This window comes from Abramis brama (assembly GCF_963993115.1).
Source record: "Abramis brama genome assembly, chromosome: 22".
NCBI lineage: Eukaryota > Metazoa > Chordata > Actinopteri > Cypriniformes > Leuciscidae > Abramis > Abramis brama.
The window spans coordinates 19364831-19390504 of record NC_139984.1 but is presented as its reverse complement, the minus strand read 5'-3'; the positions used below and the strand labels follow the sequence as shown (position 1 = coordinate 19390504).

The window sequence follows — 25674 nt, the reverse complement described above, 5'->3', positions numbered from 1 at the left end:
TTCCAGTGCGTTACCAATTGACTACTCAGCAATGACATGCAAAGTGGAGCACACTTGAAAGCGATTTAAGCCTCAGGTGCCAAGTGACATTAACATGCTTGTAACAGTTCTGCTCAACTACATCTCCTTAAACACAGCTGGACATTTGGCCTAATTAGACAATCTCAAAGGAAGTATTGTAGGCAATTACATTTCAAGACTGTTGATTGAGCCTGACTGGGCAATATCTGACTCACAAACTCACAAATATTACATAACTACAACAACTCAGTGATTTGATAGAGCTGATAAGGGAATCTTGGATTTTGTGTGGGAGACAATCTTACTGAAGATCTCCTGAAAACCAAATTATATTCCAAAGATGCAGAAAATATTTTAAAAGATAGGGTTGCATGACATCTTAGACCACTTCAGTTGTTATTATATTTTATATTAGCATCTCTAACTTTTCTGCCTATATATTATTTTTGGATGGATGGATGGATGGATGGATGGATGGATGGATGGATGGATGGATGGATGGATGGATGGATGGATGGATGGATGGATGGATGGATGGATGGATGGATGGATGGATGGATGGATGGATGGATGGATGGATGGATGGATGGATGGATGGATGGATGGATGGATGGATGGATGGATGGATGGATGGATGGATGGATGGATGGATCCAAATAAATAAATAATATTTTATTGCCTTCAATCTGATTTAGTGGATCTCAGAATGAACAGTTATCCATATTTAATTATGTAAATAAAACAAAATTAAACTATTTATTTAATTTACACTATTTATTTATTTACAAAATTACACTATTTATTTTAAAATATCAATCAATACAATCATTAAAAAAAGTTTCTGTCAATGTCAAATCGATGTGATGCTTTCATGTAGGCATCACAACAGCAATTTAACATCTGCTGATTTTAATGATTGATTTTTAGTGTTTTCCTGTTCTTCTTTTAGATAAAACCATATCATATATAATAACAATAACAATAACAACAACAACAATAATAATATTTAATGACTGCCACATGAAAATTTTAATTACTATTAAATTTTAATACTGCCGCATCCCTAATAAAAGAATCCTCGCAACACATTTGCTAGTGTTTGGTCCAACTCCATTTGCCAGCAGTTGGTCAATGACAAAGCATTTGGGTGACTCAGGATTAAAGGAATAAATCAGGCTCATGGCAAAAAAGCCCCCATTGAGAGTGAGACAGCTTAATGGGCGGTAATGTGCTGAACTCCATGTGAGGTGGAGGGGCTGATCCACCTTTTAGAAATGTGACACTAGCCTAGGGTGGAGAGGGAGGGGCAGTACGCCACTGTGCTAAACTGACCGCTCCTTCTGCCCCGTGTGGAACGCGTCTTCTGTATTACAGCAACAATTATGTATTGGTAAACACTGACAATTGAGCACCATGATTTTTCCGATTAACTTAATCACACTTATCTAAAAGTATGTATCCCCCTAGATGGAAAGCACATCAATTCAAGAATCTGTGTGAACACTAAATTCCAAATATACCACACTTGTACGAACTGTAAAAACATGCTGAGACAAAATAACCCGCCTGACAAAGCAAATTTGACTTGGAGGTCACAAACACACGAGTAAACGCTACATCTGCTGGACAAGGACATCTGGTAAAGCCAAAGCGGAATAATCTTGTAGTCATGGTTACCACCTTGACTAAATGTCACACCGGTTACTGTATTGGCTACGCTCACAAAAAAAAAAAAAAGAGGGAGGGGAAAATGGGCTCTGGTTCCATTGATAAACAAAGAAAAAAAAAAAAGCCACACATATAACAAATCTGGAAAAATTTTCTTGAATTGTAAAATAAACAGCTTGGCATAATAAAACAGTGTGCTATGCGCTTGGCTTGCAGGCTGGCATGTAAGTTGTGCTGGCCGAGCCGGTGTCCCCGTGCCGGCACTGCAGTAAAGCGCAGTGAAGCCTGGCTTTCAGCAGTTTGCAGAGCCAGTGAACATGGACACAGCTACTAAACATCTGGACACCAGGCGTCGTGGCTCAAAGCGAATGCCCTCCGGCACCTTCCAGCTGGGCCGCCGCAGCCATGTCGGCTCCCTACCTTTCCTCTTTTGTTCTGCCGCATGTGGCCACAGTCCACTTAGAGACGCAAGAATCCATATGTAAGCCGTATTAATGTATTCTGTGTACTTCCGTCCTGACATTAATCCTCTGCGCTACATAAATATGTGAATTCTGTCGGCCAAAAAAGGTTGCGAGGATAACGGACCGCTCTTACGGGCCAGATTGATAATGTGGGTGTTTTAAAAGAAATGACCCTGTCGCAGGGCAGGATGCATATTTAACATAAACATAACATACATCAGCTTTGGTAAGCCTCTCGGGGGAATAGTTGGTGTAATTAACGGGTTAAAGGTCGCAGGATCCTAAACCACCAACGCTTTCATTTCGAGAGAAAAAAAGAAGGGAAATGAAAGCACGTGAGGCCATTTTTCCCGGCTTTCAAACAGGGTGGTGGTGTGGCTTTTCAAAGGGGGTCCGTGACTGTAGACTCTTTGTGCCAGAGAAAAGGGACCCCTGCCATATCAAATGTATAGTGCTGTACAAGTGCCCCACTCTACACCACTGACGATGAGGTTTGTTTGACTCTCATTGCTGCCCAACCAAATCATAGACATTTATCCCCTTCTCCCCAAACAGGATGTGCCATTGACCTGGTTTGCCTGAATTGATTAAGGCCACATTCCAAAGCATATTTCCGCGGAGTAAAACTATGAATTGAATGTTTGTTGCAGCTGAAGACTGGCACACTGTGAGAAACCAAAGCAAATGTTTGCTTCGGGTTTTTTTTCTGCAGTGTCAATGTGAAGCAAAATAAATCCATATATTTTTGCAATGGTGCATTGCTTTCAGTAGGTCACTGCTGATTGGTTCTCTAAGCGCCACTGTTCAACGCAAAAGATACTGTTACTTGCTAAGTATACAGGAAATAGGAAAGTACTCTTGACAAACCCACTGTAATAATATATACCTTAATGTGTACGAGTCAATGACATAAGTGTGTCCATGATAAAGGGGAGAAAAGTTATATTTATTATATTATATTATATTATATTATATTATATTATATTATATTATTTTATATGTTTATTAAAATAAAGATAATATAATATAAATTAAATATTAGAGAAAAACTTAAAAAAAGATTACGAAAATTAAAAACATTTTTGCCTTGGCAACTAACTGAAATAAAATAAAGTTTAAGTTGAAATAGGCTATTACAATTAATAAAACTGAACTATGAATGGCTAAAAAGCTAAATATAAATATATACATATATATATATATAGAAAAAATATCAAAAGTATTTATATACAAAATATTAATTAATACTATACTAGAACATATAAAATGTATAATAGACAAAAAATGTCATGTGGTGTAACCATTAAGCATAAATTAATATATTTTCACCTTTTACATCTTGAAGAAATATGAACATTCATTCTCAAAAGGTTTTTAAACACATTTAAAAAAATTTTTTTTACAAATATCATGAAACATTAATTATAATGATTTTTGGCCAGTCACACCACTTGACACAACCCTGAACCTCACCTTGTCATAAAAAGTAAAATTATTTGATATTTAATAAGAATTTAATAAATTAACAGATCCAGACAAAAGAAAATGAGCATCATGCCAGTTATCCATATACATGATGTGTAAAATACAGGCATGGATATATGCAAGAAAGTCTCACTGTGCACCTCAAAAACACAACAAAGACTGGAGGGGGAGAAAGCTGCAAGAGTAATTGCTCTCATCCAAATTTCTGCAGTGTTTGTGAAAACAGTAGTAATGTCTTGGGGAGATGGCAGCCCACTCCCCTGCTGTGTATACGGCATATCTTTCCAGCATCCCAGAGTAATTGATGAGTTTTCAACATTTATATGATCCCCCAATCCATAACCATGGTAACTGTTTGCCGGGAGCAGGGTGGGGGAAACGCGCCAGCAGGGAAAACTGATAACAGACATGGCCGTCCGAACTCAGCATGAGTAAACCGAGACCCTGCATGTCTGGAGGGAGTTTAAACATGTTGTGTGCCAACGCTGGCCCATCAGTACACTTTTTAGCCTTTTGTGTTGACAAGAAAGATGCTGCTGTAATGATGGCTTCCATTTTCTCACACTAAAACAAGACTAACTTGGCCTCAATCAGGCTGCCAGGTTATACGAAGGCTCTCAGAGCCAAGCAGCCACTGCCAAAAGTTCCAATTTCATGCCTCAGCCCTAATTGTCCAAGGAGCCATGTTTAGATGACCGAATGCAGCACAAGGATGAAACTGCGCAAGCTAAAAACTCTACAGTTTCATGTTTAAATTTAAGGAAGGGTTCACTTCCCTACTTTACAAGGTGGTTCCTTAATGCAAAACACTACATGTAAAAACACAGTTTTTTCGTGCACTGGTAAATTTTGGCTGTTTGGCTTTTCATTGGCTTCGTGTTGTTTCAGATTAATGGAAATAAAACATTCAAAATACATGTTTTTTAAAGGGTTAGTTGTGAAAATACTGTCATCACTTACCGTCAAGTTGTTCCAAACCTGTATGAATTTCTTTCTTCTGCTGAACACAAAAGAAGATATTTAGAAGAATATGGGTGACCAAACAGTTGATGGGCCCCAATGACTTCCATAGTATGGAAAAAAAAAATGTAATTGTGAATTGTGTTCAGCAGAAGAAAGAAATTCATACAGGTTTGGAACAACTAGAGGGTGAGTATTGCACCGCTTTTTCACTTTATCTATTTGTGTCTGTAGATTTCAATTACAATAGATATCTTTAAAGGCCGTTTTCTCAAAAAAGTCATTAATCTCCACTTCAGCAGCACTTACAAGCACTTATCTATATTCTGAAGGTTTTAAAGATGGCTTTGTTCATATTTGCCTGATTTCCCCCCCCCTTTTCTGGCTGTTATGGAGTGATAAAAAAGAGATATCCAAACCCCCATCTGTAAAAACCTTTGACTCTAATATGTCAACAAAATGAAAAAGAACTTTGAACCTGGCTTTTTCAGATTTCTTTTCTGGAAATGTATGTAAATTAGTGCATATTTCATTAGATAACACGTATCAGAAAACTTGTAATACAAAAAATGTTTGCAATTATTAATGTAATCAACCAACTGGGGAAGCATGGTGACAATTAGTTAAAAACATTTTTTTACCCTATTGACTTAGGGTGTTTTGCCTTAAAGCTCCACAAATTACAAAGAGACATAAACCTTTTAACAACATACATTAAAGCCGGGGGGAGGGGTGAGTGAAATCTACAATATATCACTTGTAAATTTTCCCACAGCACCCTGTGTGATTTCATTCCTTTATCAGATGTTTCACAGGGGTTTTGTTTGTATGCGGCTCATGTGGCTCTGCTTTGCGATAGCAGCTGATCGGCGTCTCTGCCGTGCACTAGGATCAGGTGGCCAAGCACAATCTCCCCCAACCATTCTGGGCTCCAATCCATGGAATAACATCATAAGCCACAACCTGGAAAAACAACGCACGGCACTGTTCGCAGGCTACAACATAACAGAGTAACAACTTTAGGCCATGTGGGAGCTGTAACGTTTTGAAATGCCTTACAGCACTATGACTGATAGCATCTTATTTAAATATGTATATATGGGAACAATAGTTGTGTGTGACCACTTTGGCACAGCCATTACATTTAGGAATGCAAACTACACTGGTTTAAAATGAGTCAGAGGATTTCTACAGAATTTGCTATATTTATTAGTATGGAGTCAGTTGAAAAAAAACTCATGTAGGTGTAAAGGTAGAGACACACAAAACCGACGCCAAAGAACTAGTGCTGATGAAAGCCGACTGTGTTGTCGCCTCGCGCCGCGGCAAGATAAGCTGCAGTTGATCACACCGAGAGAACTACAGCCGACTGCCAGCTAGCATGCGCGTTCTGCGCATGCGTGTAAATGAGACAACTGTCTATTTCTGCCCAGGGAGCCAATGTTTCGGAAAACATTGAAGCTTCCCCGTGTGCCGCCATTGATTAGCGGACCCCCACCTGCTGTTAGCATTCCATTGACTCCCATTCATTTTGGCGTCACTTTGACAGCGAATAACTTTACATCTGAGGCGTTTAAAGACTCCATTTGTCCATTATTTATTTCTAAAGAAACACGAAAATGTATAAAAGGCTCCATTACCTTGTATCTTACGTTATGGCCCAGTAGAAGCCGTTTTTGTAAAAATAGGCTAACGATTGCATCATAACCACGCGACTCTCTGTCGCACAGTAGAGAAATTACCGTATGGACAGGAGGAGAAGCTCGCGGGCAATCGGGGGGACGTGGAGGCAAAATGACAAAATAATTAATCGGAATACTTAGCAAAAGTTTCTCCTGCTCCTAGCTCATGGACACCTCCTACTCACACTCTCCGTCTCTGCAAGTTTCGGAAGGGAATGATTCAGATTTCTCTTGGCACAGCTACTAGAAGACATCTACGTCGTCAAGCTCAGTTTGAGTCTGCGCAGTACGCTTAGCCATCAGGAAGTGAGTGCTTCTAATTGACTTCACTTTTCTCCGTTGAATCCAATGGGGTCGCTGTGTCCATTTCTTTTACTGTCTATGATTTCTGCAGATATATTTGTCTATATTAGTCATTCAAAAAGAGAAACCGACACTGCCTGTACACAAATCGTAAACAAAGCAGCGCGTGCTTACCGTTTTGAATATCAATCCTGCTGATCACTTTCTTTATTCCAATCCGCTCGTGTTAATATTCAAATATTTGCCAAGGAACACTCAGGTAAGATGATGTAAAATTAGAACAGCCGTTCTGTGCCGTTTTTACTCTTTTGCTCGCTGTTTTGCTATTATTCTCGTGCACTGACTCATACACTAAACTGAACAGCCAATCAGAGTTCTCTCTCTCACCGACGCTGATTCTACATGCTGAATCGGACCAAAAATCCCAACGCCATCCGACTAGTGTCAACGGTGCGGAACACAGCGAAAAAACTACGTCGGCTGACGCTCAAAATGGCCCGACGTTGCCCGACTGCCGATCGTTGACTTAGTGTGTCCAGGGCTTAAGGAAAGTTTTCATTTTTATTTTGATCATTCTCTCTCTTCTATAATGTGAGGAGTTATGTTTTAAGCAGAATAAAAATATATAGCCTATATTTGCACCCCAAATATGACTCTGTAATTGCATTGCAGAGTGAAGATGTCCAACAAGAAAATCTGCTTCACACAAACTGCCTAGAGCAAACTAGCATGTGTGTGTGTGTTCTATAACCAAGGATAAATCGCATGCAAAGAAATGTATGTAAAAAAGAAGAAAAAAAACACACAAAGAGCTTAGATAGATATAGTAGCACAAACAGATAATCTGGAGCTATGGAAACGTTTTCATATTGTCACACAGCACTTGGACAACATTCCTGAATTCCTCACTAAGTGCCTTGGAATCTTTAATAATGTGATCTTGCCTATATCATCTGACTCCCATTAAGGACAATACATGTCCGCGGGGAATGCAAAAAGATCAAAAGATACACAAAGATAATGTTGTGATCATGGGAGTAGTTCGCAGAATTACCACGCAACCATGACTATCAGCAAACTGGGAGCAAGGCCCCCTGCTGCATCTAATGTCCTCTGTGGCAATTTGGTTTACTGAGCAATTTGGAGTTTATCTCGCCTTCGATTGCTGTCAGCTATTTTTGGGGACATTGTTTACTTCAGGCTGTGCAACATGGGCATCAAAATTCCAAGAGCTCTATGTAAGAATAAATGGGCGTTTCTTCAAATAGAGGCACTTCATATTAAATGAAATCTTGAAAAATGTAACTTTTTCAAACTATGTTAAGCATTTATCACACACACACACACACACACACACATACACATACACATATATATATAAAGATCTGAACTTTTAAATAGATTTTGGTATAATGTGATGGTAATGACATGTAACGCTAATGACATTTTTCACTTTTTGTAGTAAAAAGTTATGGATAAACCTTGGAATTGATAACACAACAATTTAGCTGGCAGTCAATTAAATTTTAATCAACAGCTTCTGAAATAATATTCTCAAAAAACTGTCCGGTTTGGTAATGAAACCCATCCAGTAAAGCAACTCTCAGATTATGAAGTGAAAATTAATTAAAATGATCTTTAAACGTCCACTTGCAACAATGTGCTACTACAGTCACTTGTATTTTCCATAATTAAGAAAATGGTAATGGTAATGACAGCAAGAACAGTGATTCTTAGATAGATAGATAGATAGATAGATAGATAGATAGATAGATAGATAGATAGATAGATAGATAAAAGAGATGCAACAAAAATAAGAGACAGAAAAGTTCCTCTAATTGAACAATCTCCCAAATATCTTGAATATTAGATGTGGGGGAATTGTAGTTTGCAAGCCAGCCTTAACATGGTTTTGAACATGGGACTTACAAATGTGAAAAACATCTGTAAAATATTAAAGGGGAGGGGCCGGGGACATGCTTTTACCCTCAATTACTCTTGAATTAGTTGCTGTTTTAGGGTCTCTAGCAGATTGAACAGCCAAAATTAGCAATTTTACAATGCAGTCTGCGTTCTCATCACACACAAGTAAACACAAAAGTTGTGGGTTGCCAAAGTGTGTAACTATAAACAGGCTGCACGTTCGCTGTGCTGTAGAAAGAGGAAGGGCTATAGCTTTAACTACATTAAAACAGAGTGAACCGGGGAAACTGATGCAAAGGCTTAGGATAAGATCGGATTATTGTGATTTTTGTACACTGCCATGAAGAATGCAAGGTCCATATATAAAGCAACATAAAAAAAAATCTATTGTTGCAGAATTAGTGATTTAAAAAGCCAAGCGCAATGCATTTCTGAGCAAAGCAGGATATCACGACAAGCATCCTCAGACTACAACCCCACCGGTGTCCCAGATAGCCGGATGGCTAATGCCCCACATTTCCCTTTCCAATCATACACCGCGCACATCAACATTTACTACCACAACAAAACCCCACAATGCCCACAGTACATTACATTTAGCAAAATCAGCATACTTTTGACACGTAAACGTCAAACTGTGCGCGCGATAGCTGGGAAAAAGGAGATCTTTACCTCGCGCGATCCTTGTGCTGCTTCGGAAGGTGTGAAAATATCCCCGATGAATATCGCTAAGAAATACCTTGAACTGTACTTTTAAATGCACAGCTTGTGGACATGTTTATCTGTTTCCCCAGCCGCTGATTAGAGCTTTTATCGTCGTCTCTTCCCATCCGTCTCTCTTCCCGTGTTTAGGTTAAAGCACTCGCAGGAAAAGTGATGTCATGGCTTGAAATTGTGTTGCCCGCCCCACTTTAAGTAAAAGGCCCTATCTTGGGCTCCACGTAGCATTTTCAAAAGCATGTTTTCATTTATAGTTTTGCCTCACACATTTATCTTGTTTAATAGTATTTTTTTATTTGCTAAAGCAGTCTGTTTTATTAAGCTACGGTGTCATCGCGTTGTTTTTGTTACGCATCTGCAGTGATTGCATTAATCATGACTTGTTGTGACTAAGCAGCGATTCTGTATTTATTATTTGTCCTTCAAGACTGAAATGCAATTCAGTGTTCTGTGGCCAATCTTCATGATTTATTTATTTATTTTTTGCTTTTTATGCCTTTAATTGTATAAAATGTAATTTGTATTTAAAAAAAAAAAAATTCACCTATATATATATATATATAAATTCAAAACTGTATTATTTTCGACTAATCTTTTCTACTTAATAGCCACCATGTTCCAAATCAAACTGCTTCATTTTCCAAGTAGGGAGCTCAACTAGTAATTGTTCGACATCAAGACATATTGTCCAGGGTTCTCACTCTTTTTGACCAATTTGCATGGCCTTTCCAGACATTTGTGTTTACTGTACAAGGATTTCTGACATAAAAAAATCACTAATGAATCTTTCTGTGAACCAGTTTGACTGAATTATCAAAAAGAACCAACTCAAAATAACAATCTGTACACATATCAAAGCAAGTTCAACAAACCAAGGGTGCGTTTCCCAAAGCCAACAGCATGGATGCAAGTTCTGTCGTTACCAATAGAGTTCAATGGTACATGCGACCAAAGTTGGCTAACGATACTTTTGGGAAACCCATCCCAGATCATTACTAGAACCATGTAATATCCACTATAGAAATTTCCATGACTCTGATGATAAAAATGCCCTGATATTTCTAGGTTTTCCAAGACCGTGGAAACCCTAATGGTCCCAGAGGAGCTCCTTTCATGAGTGCAAAATTATAATTAACAAGAGCAAAATGAGATGTAAAGGTTTATTTTAGTGAACAAATCCCAGTGTCATGAATATCATATGGAACCAGAAATGTGCTGGATAAAAATGGAGATGGTGCTTGGAGACTTTCTGTACTTAAACACATACCTCATCTTTGCCTTACAAAATACAAACTATGTGCATATACTGTCACTGCTGTGTAGAAGACACTTACAATCTATTTCAGAACATGTGCCATTGTGCTATTTTAGGTAAAGAGAATGTTGGGTTATATTGCGATGAAAGCAGACTTCCGGAATATGGCTTTTAAATAGATATTTGAACTGTTTGAAATATCAAGGGTACAACAGCTGAGATAATCAGGTCACAAGGTGCTCAGGATAAGGCATCTGTTGTTTTCATGTCAGAATCCTTTGATGAATTCAGCATGGGAACCGCTTGTCCAACTGCTTCAAGTATTTCAGATTCAACCTGTAAAACAAGACAGTAGCTCTGGTGCTTAAATGCCCACTTGTCATTGCAAGGAATAGACACACCACTGAGGTTGCATCATTTACGTATTCCAAGTGATAATTACCTCATCTTCCACAGACACCTTGTCTCTCTCTGAGAGCTCAACATCTTGGGCAGATCCGTCTAGATATCCATGCTCCGTCCCTGTCAGTATGTCCATGGGGGCCTCGGCAATCTCTCTGATGGTTTGGTCCTCTAATGCAAGCGCTGTATCAAACAGCAAGGGGGATGGGGGACACTGCAATCCCTCATCTTCAACATCAAGATCCTGCACACCAACAGACTTTAATCACATCACTGATGATTAGGGATGCACCAATATTTAAATTCGGCACAGTAACTATTTTATGGTATGGTCAATAACCAATTAATAGCTGATATTAAATTCTATGCTATTTTGTCAAAAAAAAGAAAAGAAAATCATTTTAAATGCTGCAATTTAGGCATTACAAAATTATAATGTACAATATTAAAATGGCTAAAGATTACATTTAAGTGTTAAACAAGTGTTTTAAAAACATTTTTAAAAATACTGCAAAGGTAAACTAAATGTAAAACTGGTAAATGAGATAAATCCAATATCAGATTAAAATAAAATTTGGCTGATAACTGATTCAGTTTTAATATTTTGTGCAATGACAATGTACCAAAACAAATCAGAACTTTATATTAAAAATAGTGCAAATATAGTACAAATCACCACCAGCTTGGTATTAATCTGAGATACTTTCATGATGTTTTTCTTTTTTCATTTAAACTTTCTTTTAAATGTCTCAATTAATAGCACATTTTTCAAAATAAATATTTATCAAAGGCAACCAAAAAAATTGTTTTAGGTGTTGTGCGTAATCAGTATTTTATAAGTGAACGTGTTTTTGCAAAACAGCTTATATTTAATAAAAATAAAAAAAAATAAAAAAAATACTAAACAGCTCAACATCTAATTGTCACTGACAGCCAAATAACCAACACAAAAAAAATCCAGCAATATGGGTAAACGTGCAATATTGTTTGTTTTTGAAAACAGGCAATGGGAACAAATAATGGAAAAGCACATACATAGCTTGTGGCACAACAGGAAAATGAGACGTTTCCAAAAATGAAATTAAATGAGAGGTTTTACTGTGGGCACAGAAAATGTCAGAAACAAAATTAAAGGAAGATGACTGCTGAACATTCAGATTAATTTGCTTTTCATTCATGGGATATGAGACTATGGGATATGATTTACACTGCAGGGAACATGTTTGAGCAGCACTGTTAGCAGGCATGTAGATACTTGATAGACACCTCAGCAATCTGAAGAGGGAGCAAGGGGTTTTGATGAACTTAGAGCAGATTGCAGACTTAATTATTCTGAAAATGGGAAACTTTGTGTGAAGGGATGTGCCAAAACACATGAGAAAAGCAATTGCACACAGCGATTTTTGTTTTAATGAGAAAAAACAACACAAATCATACATCACTGAATTCCAGAGGTAGATTTTCTGTTGGCTGGAGCTCTGCAGCGCTGAGGTACATGTCTGTGGGCGCAGATGCCAGCTGCTCCGGGGCAAGAGACTCCTGCTCGGGCTGGTACATGGGTGGAGGCAGAGACAGGTGCAGAGGACAGCGGGGATCCTCAGACTGTCCCATGTGCACAGGCCGATCACATGGAACGTCCTTCAGACCAGGGCACATCTTGAATAAAACTTGGCCACTATCTTGATAAATGTCTATTGTGAAGGGTTAAGGAGATAAGGAGAACTCGGGAAATAACTTTTAAATGTCAAAGATATGGAAGGCTGGATGAGGTGGAGAACTTGAACTGTTCCTTCAAACAGAAAGGACTTCACCATTAAATAATTCTGGGAAGTAAACAGACCATTAGAAGATTTTTGTATAAGCCACTGTTTGAAACCAACAGCTACAGCAAACTGCAGGCCTTGATTCAGGGCTACAAGAGCATGTGATATATATATATATATATATATATAAATGAAAATATACTATATTATTAACTAAATGTCTATTTTCATTCAAAAGTATGGAGTCAGCAAGATGTTTTTAAAAGAAATTAATAATTTTGTTCAAATAGAACATTATTCTGATCAAAAGTTTTCAACAACAAAAGCAGCACTATTTTCAACATAGATAAAAAAAATGTTTCTTGACCACCAAATCAGCATAATATAATGATTCCTGAAAGATCATGTGACACAAAAGACTGGAGTAATGATGCTGAAAATTCATCTTTGCACCACAGGTATAAATTACGTTATATATTAAAATAGAAAACTGTTTTTAATTTTAAAACAATTTCAAACAATTGTATGTCACAATATTACTATTTTTTTAATCAAATGAATGCAGCCTTGCTTATTATGACACTTAGGCAAAAAAAACCTCCTGAACAGTATATATACACCAAACTACTCAAATTATCAGTCCAAATTTATTTTTCTATTTGCCAGAAAAAAAAAAGTATAATAGATCTGAACATTACATACATAGATACAACAGAAACGAAAAAGGATACGAGAGACGCAATGTCGTGTCATCGGCAGACACTGATTTGAACAGCGTGTCCCTTCCACAAAGGAAATACATCTCTGGCCTAAACGCATCGCCTGTGTGGGGGAAAAAAACACAAAATAATGAAAAGATGCACAAATGACATTTATAAAAAGTTACTGAGCATGACAATAGGCTCAGACTGATGTCCATTTCACAGTCAGAAAATCAAATGTCATTCAGATCTGTAGAGAATAAACCTTTTCTTGTCATACAAGACGTTACTAGAAAGTCCAGCCATACCTGTGGCGTGCCTCCCTCAGTAATCGCTTGTCTTCGCTCTCTGAGCTGACGATGCAGCAACGCCTCCACTCCATAGCGCCGGCGATAACGTCGCAGAGCCTTTAATTTTTTTAGGTTCTCTCGTTCCTTCATGGACAGGCCCTCTGGACCCGTTAACAGGCTGCTCCCTGCATCACAAAGTTGATTATTTTATATGTTGACTGAACACATGAATGCAACCAAAGAATGACAGCAGCAGCCTTACCAATCGTCTCATGCTCAATCTTGCGGCTATGCAGGTAGCGTCGTTTCTTTTCTTTTAATAAGTGTTGCAGACGTTTGAATTGGTCTATGTAGAGCGACTGAAGTCTGATTAGTTTTTCACGCGTGATGAGCGCCACTTCCTCTGCTGTGTAAACACCCGCATGCCTATAGAAAATAAGTCACACTCATCAACTGGGAGGGCAGCACGATAATGGTTAAACTGATAATCACGATTATTATCATAATTATCATTTTATTATATATATATATATATATATTTATAATTATCAAAAGGGGTAATCATGTAACAAGGGCCATTTCACATGTCTCATCTTGGCCCGTAGGTGGCACATGGACTTTGTTTAATCAACTATGATAGTTACCATTACTTTTTCACCTTTTAGCCATGTTCATCTCAGAAACGGCTAAACAGTGCAAACAGGTGGTGGCTGAGTAGCTTTCAACTGCTTTGCATTACGAAAACTGGTAGAACCTTTGAATAGCTTCTCTCAAAAGCGAAAACGTTAAAAAGTGAATTTCCTAATATTAATTCCAATATTTCCAAATTATGTTACATTTTTACTTAGTATTGTCGGTTGCATGGACCACATTTATTAACCAATCATGATAGCAAATTATATGGTTAGGAATCTTGTTTGGATTTATTACAGCTAATTACAGAGAAGGTTCGCTCTCAGATTTAGTGGCAGAAACTCGCACAAGCGGACTCATGAAGGAACACAGATTGGCTGTATGACAGCTTTCTTTCAGGCAGAATTTCACAATGAACATTGCTAAACTCCAAAATAAATGTTTGTCGGTGTGGTCCGATCATCTTATCTTTTGTACAGCGCAGAGAGAGAGTGTACACATGGTTGTCAGATTGAGAAGATTAAAGGGATAGTTCACCCAAAAATGAAAATTAGCCCATGATTTACTCACCCTCAAGTCATCCTAGGTGTATATGACATTCTTCTTTCAGACGAATACAATCGGAGTTATATTAAAAAAATGTCTTGGCTCTTCCAAGCTTTATAATGGCAGTGAATGTCCGTTTCTGTTTTGAAGTCCATAAAAGTGCATTTATCCATCATAAAAGTGCTCCACACTGCTCCGGGGGGTTAATAAAGGCCTGAAGCGAAGCGATGCGATGCGTTTGTGTAAGAAAAATATCGATATTTAAAACTTTATAAAGTAAAATAACTAGCTTCCGGCCAAACGAAACATATGGATACCCCTTAAGTCTAAAGCGTAACTTATGCGAGTAATGCAACGTACTGCTGATATTTACACTACGCCATGACGCACTACGCTACTTCCAACGTCACAAGTTGCTTAAGATGCACTTTAGTCGTAAGTAGACTGCGTATGGCCATTTGAGTTATTGTATTTGTCTGAAAGAATAATGTCATATACACCTAGGAGGGTGAGTAAATCATGGGCTAATTTTATTTTTTGGGTGAACTATCCCTTAAAAATCCCAGTAAAACACTGGGCATAAAATTTAAATGAAAATCTCCATTTGGGGGATTTATTCTCTTGACATCTGGCAACCCCAAGGAGGAATGAGAGTGGAGGCTTGTTACCAATGCAAGATAACGGAAATGTTTAAAATAAATGTTTTCAGAACAAATAATCAGCGGGACAAATATCGCGACTAATATTTTTAATCGAGAGAAGCAGAAATCGTTATTACAATTAATCGAGCAGCCCTAATCTCAGGTGGCATTAATTTATTAAAACTGATACAAAACAAAGCAGATAAGAAAATTAAATTTGAGTAATGTCTCACTTCAAAGGGTCTTCATGGTCACTATCAAGACTTTCAGCATCACTGTCAGGGTCTCCCCTCCATGTCTGATCCAAAACAATTGGATCCTGCTCCTCCTCACTCCAGCTCTCTTCATCTATACAAGGAAAAAAATATATAGACAAAATATATCGAAAAATGACATAAAACAAAATACATGTAAGACATTGCAACTCTTGTATCGTTATTTTATTCTGTTATGCTCAAATCTATTAAACATTTATGTGTCAAATATAATAATTTTAGTATTTCCGTATAAATAAATAAATAAATAAATAAATAAATGTTTAAATGGCACAACATATCACCCATAAAATCATCACATGTATAGATAGGGTTATTATAAAACAATATCGCAAAATAAAGAACCAAAAATGACAACTTACATAATAAATATTGCTTTTACCACATTTAATATTGCTGTTAATTTCCTCTGGAATAGCAACCAAACTGGAGTCACTTCAGTTATCAGTTCACACACACAGGTTTGTTTGCATCACATTCAGACTTAAAAGAGATTTCTCAATGGTTACAAGGCCAAAAGCAAGTAACAGCACGATTAGACACGAATTAGATCTTACCTAGTATGCGACTAGCTTCACTTCGGCCCTCGTGACTGTGAGCTCCAGATTCTGGCCGACTATAGCCGCTGAGCTGAGACAGTAGAACTTCAGGGGACGGTCCAGAAGCAGATGCCTTCCGCATTTGGGCTTGTTGAACCAAAGCATTTCTGCGTGCATGCTCAGCACAGAACGCAACCCTAACAGAAAGAAAAACGACATTAATAGTAAAATAAAAAATATAGAAACCAGGTACTTTCTTAACCATCCTAAGGGAGTAAACAAACACACTTACCCCTCTTTTTTCTCTGGTTTTGGGGCTGCATTGGGGCAGCGCTTGCCATTCTTGTTGGAAACATAGCTGCATTGCCTGTAGGGAGCATTTTTATCTTCAAGAACATGTTTGATGCAGAACTCCAGGCCCTCCAGACGAGGCTGTGAACAGGGTCTCTGGGTGAAGGCGCAGGTCTGAGGTTCTTGAGAGCGTGCAGCTTGAGTCACTCGACCTCTGCTGGATGGCAGAACGTGGATCCGAATCCTGTTCATCACTGATGCAATGAGAAAGTCAACATACATAACCAAATCAAATACAGACACCATAATTCAGGTCCTCTTAATTTCTAGTCATTCATCATTACTGTAAAAATATTTTATTAAATTAGAAAATGTGGCTTATAAGAGGACGCTTAGAACATTAACCACAAAAAAAAAATCTTAAAATAACTTAACATTTCATTATATCTGCATCAAAATCCCTGATATTTCTACATACCACATGCCATAAAGAAATTATGCAATTCATTGCCATGACTGTATATCAACAAAGGGACCAAAAAGTCAGTTTAGCATAGGCTACAACTTGATTATGCACATCTACTAAAGATAAACAAGAACTCGTTTAACGTTAAATGCTAATTAAATGTTTTAATTTAACATGGTAACGTTAAGGCTTTACTGTACATCAGCACGCGAGATTCGTTCCGCAAAAGCATGTGGGATATACAGTAAACTCCAAGAGCATTCAGACAGTCGCATAGATCATTTCTTTAAATTTGCATTCGCAAAAAAAAATTGTAACGTTATCATTACAGAAGCTACGAGGTCTAAAATGTTTTCAGAAATCATCAGATTGACATTTTAATCTTATGCAGAAAGCGCAAAATTCATACGTCAGTGCTGCTGTTCGGCCATCTTTGAATTGGGAGGATAAGATACTCTTGATTTTAACTCACAAAAACTGATATAATTAATCAATATATATCATCAATTGAGTCTAAAACTGTTTTGTACGTTATAGAATATAATTTCTACGTGAAAACTCACCTATGGAGAAATACTTGTTAACGTTTACGTGAGATCTTCTGCTGCCCCTTCCAGCTTTCAACGCAATGCACTAACAATGAGTTCTGTGTAGAATCGTCATCCATTTTAGCGCCCTCCTACGTTTAACGTTGATTGGACCACAACCTTGTAAGGAACCATTTGATTGGAGGAAAATACTTCACGATCGAGTATAGTCCTTTATTATTGGCTGCTCAATCGCAGAGCAGTTTTTGTTGGCAGCAACTGTATGCTCCAAAAAGTGTAACAAAATAAAAGCAGTCCAGCAATAAACACAAGCAGGTGGACTCTAAAATAAATAATTTAATAATTTAATAATTGCAGGAGGTTTTACTGTTGATAAATTCATGCTTTGTTTTGTGCAAGAGATTGATCTTTTCCATAAAGCTGCCATGACTTGTACATCCTTCTCAATTTCCTCAGATTTGGTTTGGGAAGATCCTGTGGGGATATTAAAAAATGAAACATAAAATATTAGAAAAAAACAACAATATATATATATTTTTTTGTTGCTGTTGTTGTTGTTGCTGCAGATTAGTTGAAACATACCTGTTGATCTTCTAAGTGGTTAAGATCTGCCAGAGGGACGATGGAAGGTCTTCCATGAGCACACTGGAAAGGAAGATGACAAGAGGAGAGCGAGCTCACCAGACTACAGCACTCCTCTTTACTCAAAATGTCATTGAACTTAATTGCTCCTGTTAAGATAAATAAATACATTTAATTAACATGCACAAGAATATTTGAAAATGCTAATTACCTACATGCTTAAAAATAGCTAACAAACATGTTTAGACACATTGTGGCTTCTTTTGTATAAATGGGAGAAGGGGGAGACAATTTCCGTGTTCTCTATAACAGTTAATAAACAGAATATATTTAAGTTGAACTTAATGGTGGATTTATAACACTAACCATGACACGCTTGTGAAGCGAGAACATTATGTACTGTCAGAGGCAGCGTTCCTCTCACTCTTCCTGTTGAGTGGAGAAGCTGCAATATGAGTCAAAAGAACAAAATATCAGAAATATATCCCATTCAAGCTCCAAAAACATCCCATTTGTAGTATTTTGTTTACAGTGTATAGTAATCAGATAATTACAGTACTTACAGATTATATAATCAGATCCAAAAATTAAATACTTGTAATTCATGTAAAATAATACGTTAAAATACTCATAATCAGACGACAGTTACTTTTTTATTGATTACATTATTACTTAATATTTACAAAATGGCAGTAAATTATCTAGAATTCATTGATTCTCCCTAATTATGTTCAGAATGTCTTCCAGTTTTGTGGAACTGCACACACAGACTAGCCGACTATAATTACATGGAAAATTGAGAGGCCATAACGCATAAACAAATAAAATATTTAATCTTTTTCTTAGTTACTGTTTTTTTGTTGTTGTTGTTGTACAAACCCTCTGCAGTTCCTTCCCAAACCCTAGCTTGGAAGACCCTAACGTAATGTAATTTTAATTTAATTTAGGTGTTAACAAAAAATGGAATAATTTTTCTTTCTCTTTGTATTTTTTATCAATACGGAACAAGATTATACTATTCAAATCAAAAAGTCTAAAAGTAATCAAAAAGTAGTCAGATTATATAACTTGAAATGTGTAATGTATTAGATTACATTACTAACTAAAATTTTATGTACTTTATTTCACTAATAGACAACAATCTGTAAGCAAACTACCCAGCACTGCAAATCACGTATGGACATGCCAGCTCACCTCGATGTGTTCTCGCAGGTAGTCCTACAGAATAAAATATACAGTGTATGAGTCTAAATTGAGTTTAAAACAAAAAGAAATCAAAAACAAATAAGAACTGAGTCTGACCTCTGCAATGGTTTTAATTACTGACCGCCTTCCACGGCGGAGCTCTGTGCTTTCTTTCTCGATGAAACATGTGGGAAGTCTCTCCAAAAACACATTCAGTGACTCACTCTTTGGGAACCTTACATCTAAAGCAAGACCCCTCAGGAAGGCCTGACAAGACCTTCAAGAACAAAAGAGAGATTTATGGCATTTTGTTTTGGCAAAGGTGCAGAACTAATTGAACACACATGCATGTTTCAAAGAGAAGATGACGATGGAATCAGGAATGTTCAAACAGCTGCAATGACCTCAGAAGTCTCAATTCCTCCTCAGTTACATTAATCTCCAAGGGTGGGGTTACACTTGAAGAACACAGCCTCTTTTTTCCAGGTGTGTCTGGGTCATCCTCATAGGAGTCTAAATCAAACAACAAGCAGTGTGGGAAAAATTCATTGAATCCTTATGCACCTCTTCTTTATTAGCATTTTAATGCTTTTACATGAACTTTGTTTTGTTCTTAATCTTATTAGTTTGGGGTCAGTAAGATATTTAAATGTTTTCAAAGGCTACATTTATTTGATTAAAAAAATACAATAACACGTTAATATTGTGAAATATCTGTTGAATCTCTGCTTTCTATTTTAATGTATTTTTAAATGTGATTTATTCTTGTGATGACAAAGCTGAATATTCATCAGCATCATTACTACAGTCTTCAGTGTGACATGATCCTTCAGAAATCATTCTAACATGCTGATTTGGTGCTTAACCATTACATCATTACCATTTACCTGTTACCAACCCCTCCAGTCGAACTCTTTCATGGGCAGCATGTTGATCAACCAACACTAGAAGATTTCCTGCAGTAGAAGGCAAAGACAAATGTTTAGGACATCATCACACTATTCAATGCAATGATTTTCAGGCCATGGCACCTTCATTTGTACTGCTTTCAGACACATCCCGTTCTGTTGTATTTATCAAACAAGCAAGGAACTTCTTGTCCACTTGATTGATGACCTAAGGGAAAAAAAACAACAATTATTTCTTTTTTTTTAATCTTAGATTCATTTTCACCATTGTAAGTGTCAGTTCCTCAGTGCACAAAAAGAGTTGATGTATAATACTTACTCTCATTGTGTGGATCATATTCTTGGTAAACCGGTAGGGGAAAAGAATATTGTGTATTTTTACAGCAAGACCCTCAGCTTGACCGCTGGTTACATCCACAGCAACCTTTTCAGAATAATTATTAGTGTGAGCCAAATTAATTCGATTATTTTTAAACCAGTAGTCTTTATACCTCTGGAGGCCGTATGAACACCGGGTTACTCCATTTTGAGAATAAAGTCGACAATGAATCGGGACCTTGGGCATCCTCTTAAAAGAGTAAAAAGAAAAACAATTAGTTAATGTGCACTAAAAAGCTGATTTCAGTCCTGATATCAATCTAGAGCTGTACCTCTGCTGTCTGTCCCTGAGTTAAGAGCTCTTTCTGTTCTGGGCTTGGGCAGAAAGGGAAGTACAATGTCTGTGTGAAATGGATAACACCTGTGCTCAAATCCTATGAGCAAAGACAAGCTGATTATAATATAAATATCTGTACATTAGTGATCCAAAAACGTCTCTCTGAATTTCTCCCACCTGTTCTTGAAATAACACTGACCGCCATGTTAGTGACATCTGTGGTACATGGCACTTGAGTCTCCTCCACAGGAGGAGAGTCGTATTTGCTGAGCCCTGTAACTTGGTTTATGTAAACTAGCTTTCCTAAGCAACTGTCATAATGAGCCAGCCAGCTGCTGGACATTGGGATTGTCCCAACACTGTCATTTGTATTCTGACCTTCATTTCCTTTGTTGCTGCACAGAGCATCATGCTGAGAGGTTCCTCTGGCTTCATCAACACTGCTCACACTTCCCAAAAAGGAAGGCGCATTCTTGTTGCAGAGGTGAGAGTCTTCTAAAACTGAGAAAGGTATTGTTGTGTCCTGCTCAATCAGAGCGAAGACTGGATTGTCTTGGACAAGTGAATCAACAGTTCCAGAGGATCCAAATAATACATTTTCTTTTTCTAATTCACAGGACTTTTCTTCAAAGTTTGAGTCTTGTACAACTGGAAAAGACAACGTTTCCATGGTAAGAAAGTCTGTATCTCTGCTGACCTCTCTGAATGCCGTTTTATCATGTTTGAAGTAGGAACATTTGGCAGCCGGTGATATTTTTTCTCCCTCGTTCCATGATGAAGATTCTGCATAACATTCAGAACTACATGGAGAATGAGCATCTGAAATGTTCCTCAATAAGGGCTTGTCTAAATCATCTAAGCACAAAGTAGATCCTACAAAGCAGTCATTCGATTTTCTTGAGGATTCTGGTTGTAAAAGGCTTGTTTTTTCTGTACTTGGTTGATCTTTTTCAGGATTCTTCCCAAACAACCTTTTGAACTTGTCAAGAGATCCTGTTTCAAAAGACAGAGACAATTTATGACATGGTGCAGCTCTGCAAGTCTTTGAGCTGGGACCATAAAAACCATGTTTGTCGTCTTCAATGCCATTTAATGGCAACTTTCTCTTTTTTGGAGAAATTTTATTTGGGAAGCAGAATTTTTTTAAACTATCTTGCGCTCCTTTTACATCCAGAATTGAAATCTTGTGTTTTTTGCTTCCCATCACATTTATGTTGTTGTTGTTGTTAACAGTAACTGGCAAATCCTTATGGCTTATATTAGGACAAATTGCATTTTTATCTTCTTTGTGATTGTTATTCATTTCTGTAGCAACTGCAAATGTGGTCTGCAAACGCAAATCGCCACCCTGAAGAGCTTTTTCAGCGTCTGATTCTTCACTGGAAATGGTTTCGGTGTTTATTGACACTTGCTCCCACATTTGACCACCAGAGACTTCCAAACCACTTGCATTATCCTTTTTCTCTGTCAGTGCGTCACACTTTTCACACGTTTGCTCAGCACTGAGGTTTTGTTCTGCCACAGAAGTCTTTGCATTCCTCAATGGACTACTTGATGGACCATCACTGCCATTCATGGAAAACTCTGTCACCAGATTTTCCTTAGTAAGAAATGCTTTTACTCCTTCTTCAATGCAGATGAGTACATTATCCCAGTCTTTGAACTCTATCAGTGACTTGGCTGGTTCGAGGCATATGTCATACTCTGAGTAATGGCATTTGATATTTAAAACATAGACGCCATGGAGATCACATCCGCCTCTTTGTTTGGGGCTCGATGTTAACGAATATGCGGTTGGGCTGTTGTTTTGTCTCGCAGCACTGCTAACTCTCTTCAGAAGGCTGTTGAGTGTTTTATGAATGCATGTCTTCAGAAGAAGCCTCCCATTTACAAATAGGAATTGCAAGCTGTTATTGTAATGTCCCTCACGACCGATATAACCAGTCATTTCGAACTGCTCATGGACGTAACTGACCTCTCCGAGCTTTTGGGCTCGATTCAAGCCATGAATCTGCACAAACCTGTAATAGGTACTGCTTGTTTTAGAGAGCTGCACCATCATGTGAGCCGAATTTTCTTTTTTCACTGTGAATGACACAGATGGGTGCATCAGAGATATGGCCTCCACTCTCTGACGGATGCGTTCGGTTTCTAAAACAGCATCCATTCTCTTTCTTCGGACTGGCATGTTGTGGAAGAGATTGTAGACGGACACGGTCGTCCCTGCGGAGGGACGAACAGTCTGAGCTTCTAAAACATCCGATGCATTTGTTTCATTAAAGGTTTTAACGTATGTTTTCACCGACATCTTAGTCCTAGATGACATTTCAACCATTTCTGCAAGGGAAACAATACTGGAAATCGCTTCCCCTCTGAACCCATAAAATCTGAGATTATCCAGATCCTCCAGCGAGCTGCATTTGCTTGTGTTGTATCGCAATCCCACTCTCTCCATGTCCTCCCGGCACATCCCTGAGCCATTGTCGATCACCTGCAGCTTGCAGGCTTCTATGTCTATTTTGACAGCCACACATGTTGCTCCAGCATCAATGCTGTTTAACAGGAGCTCCTCCAAACATTGCTGCAGTGAGAAAATAGCAACACCAGAGCGCAGCTGTGCTTGAACATCTTGGGGCAAACTCTTTATCATTCTAAAAAACATAAATGTTAAAATACTTTAATGCACAGAGATGAAAAAGTAAAATTAAATATGAATCAAAAATGTAAATAACGACGCACATATGAGAAGTATAATTATCTTTTCATTTGAAATAATAATTAAACTAATACACGTCTATACCTCTTTGGTGGGTTGTGAGATGTTATTTGTGACTGAACGTGCAGAAAACAAGCCGTCTGTAAGTTTTGTCAGCTTTGACGGTTGCCATGTAACGTTAACAACATGTCGTAAAGATGCATTTAGGTCCTAAAAAATGACGGTTTCCTTAGCCACTCAATTCAATACGGTGTTTCTACAACTTATGATAAAAAATAACGTTAGCATGGCATTTCATTCGTTAACTCGTTTAAGTTGTACAACCATTATTTCTGTTATGGGTTCGATCTACTTTCACTCACAACAACGTGAATTGCAGCGGATTGAGCGGAAATGACGTCAAGGATAAGCAGCAGCGTGAAGCAAGCGACAGTTAGACCAAGCAATATACTAGTGCAGATGTCATGAATAAGAATAAAATACTTCACAACACCAATTAATATTCATTTAACATTCATACATTAGAAATTATATAAAAATTAAAATAGATTTTTTGTAGAAAGTACCAAAGTTATTTTGTGTTTTTGCAGAACCATATTTTTGATAAATAGGTCTACTTTGATTATATTTCATCAGAGAATATTTACCGATAAATAAATCTAAAAAACAAAATGAAATAAAAATATAATATCATATACTATTTAATGTAGCCTAGTTAAAATCAAGTTGCATGTAGGCTATATAATTATAATCATAACAATGTTTAGCTATCATGCTTTTAACTCAGTGAGACTGAGCAAGTGACAGAATAGAAATAAGAAAGTTTTTCCACTAAGAAAGTCTCTAACCTCTAGTGTATTGTTATTGTTTATTGTTATATCTTCTAATGAAACTCGAAAAAACAATGCGCTCAGTGAACATTATAGGGCCAATAAATAATCTAAATCGATGTGATAATTAAGCTTGTTTTATGCTTGTTATGAGGTTTATGAGGAAGAAAACTAGAAAACTAATTTCTTTATCCATTTCAGTCTACATTGTGTCAGCTTATTATTGAGAGAGAGAGAGAGAGAGAGAGAGAGAGAGAGAGAGAGAGAGAGAGAGAGAGAGAGAGAGAGAGAGAGAGAGTTTGATGGTGGTCAGCAGTAAATCTTTACTGTGCTGCTCTCCAGGGTGCTGAAATGCGTTGCTGCTGAATGTGGGGGACATAGTGGCATGTTCTCGGTGACCTTCACAGATAAAGATGTGTCATCATTTATCAGTATATTATGAATTGGTATGATTTATAGTGAAAAGTTTTGCATGAAAAGCTTATTGAAAACGTCACTGATGCATTTTCCCATATATCGTAGTTCAACGGAATGGATTTGGTTGCGTTTTGGTTATCACTCTGCATTACTGCGCGCTCTGGAAAGAAATTGAAGTGCATCAATAGGAAATTGAGTTAAAACTTAAAGCCTGAATTCCTGCCAAGTCAGTCAGTGTTTTGTATCTTCGGTCAAGGTCCTTTCACATGTGTTAGTTAACGTGCAAAGCTTCGGGAACATGAGGTGGGAAATAGAAGCTGAACAATCCTATGAGCTAAAAGAAATGGCGCAATGTGAACTGCAGAGCGCGTGAGGGGGCGTGAGGATGTGTTGGTAAAAACTACACGCTCCTTTGGGGATAGCTGTCCTATATAATGTAGTGCATTTCATTAATTGAAAAAGATCAGCCATGTTTTTACGGGAAAAGTGAATTAGTCAAGACTCTTCTACCACTCCCCACCCAAACCCCCTCTCTGTCTCTCCCCCACCCCTCTCACGCGCACAAACGCTCACGCACCGCCACGAGATAGAGAAGAAACGCTCCTGGCTGCTGTGGATCAAACAGCAAGATTTAAAACTGTGTTGGCACATTCTGCATATAAACCCAAATGGATATTAAGAAAGAAGGATCTGGTCGTATGGTGGCTTGAAGAAGCCTACTTTATCAACAGAAACCTACAGTGTGTGGCAAGCCATTTTAACACTTATTCCTTAAAACTAACTATCTTTCTGTGATTCCGATTTC

General features: G+C 37.6%; 3 protein-coding genes across 5 annotated transcripts in view; all 3 read right to left on the bottom strand.

The window, feature by feature from the left end:
- Positions 1-9395, bottom strand: part of nckap5l (NCK-associated protein 5-like) — a 29334-nt gene extending 19939 nt beyond the window's left edge. Inside the window, exon 1 of one of the 2 annotated variants that reach the window (XM_084098705.1) lies at positions 9179-9395. The gene's annotated coding sequence lies outside the window, so the exon portion shown is untranslated. The remainder of the gene's footprint in view (positions 1-9178) is intronic. The other variant, XM_084098704.1, reaches the window with a different exon arrangement.
- Positions 9396-10372: 977 nt separating this feature from the next.
- On the bottom strand, positions 10373-17732 carry kansl2 (KAT8 regulatory NSL complex subunit 2). The gene is made up of 10 exons (XM_084098703.1): positions 17592-17732; positions 16564-16816; positions 16290-16468; positions 15691-15805; positions 13900-14063; positions 13656-13822; positions 13378-13468; positions 12321-12574; positions 10924-11127; positions 10373-10817 (listed from the first exon to the last, which is right to left on the bottom strand). The coding sequence occupies exons 2-10, from the start codon at positions 16812-16814 to the stop codon at positions 10722-10724; spliced, it is 1521 nt and encodes a 506-aa protein (XP_083954829.1). The 5' UTR covers positions 16815-16816; positions 17592-17732; the 3' UTR covers positions 10373-10721.
- Positions 17733-17894: 162 nt separating this feature from the next.
- mlh3 (mutL homolog 3 (E. coli)) lies at positions 17895-24033 on the bottom strand. 2 transcript variants are annotated; one of them, XM_084098701.1, is made up of 13 exons: positions 23707-24033; positions 21084-23557; positions 20902-21003; positions 20743-20819; positions 20571-20675; positions 20375-20459; positions 20231-20299; positions 19748-19856; positions 19461-19620; positions 19353-19376; positions 18525-18603; positions 18159-18307; positions 17895-18050 (listed from the first exon to the last, which is right to left on the bottom strand). In XM_084098701.1, exons 2-13 carry the CDS (start codon positions 23554-23556, stop codon positions 17955-17957), a joined length of 3528 nt encoding a protein of 1175 aa, XP_083954827.1. In that variant the 5' UTR covers position 23557; positions 23707-24033; the 3' UTR covers positions 17895-17954. The 2 variants fall into 2 exon arrangements, with proteins under 2 accessions (XP_083954827.1, XP_083954828.1); XM_084098702.1 differs by lacking the exon at positions 20902-21003 and having other exon boundaries at positions 21285-23557; positions 23707-24023.
- Between the last annotated feature and the right edge of the window lie 1641 nt (positions 24034-25674).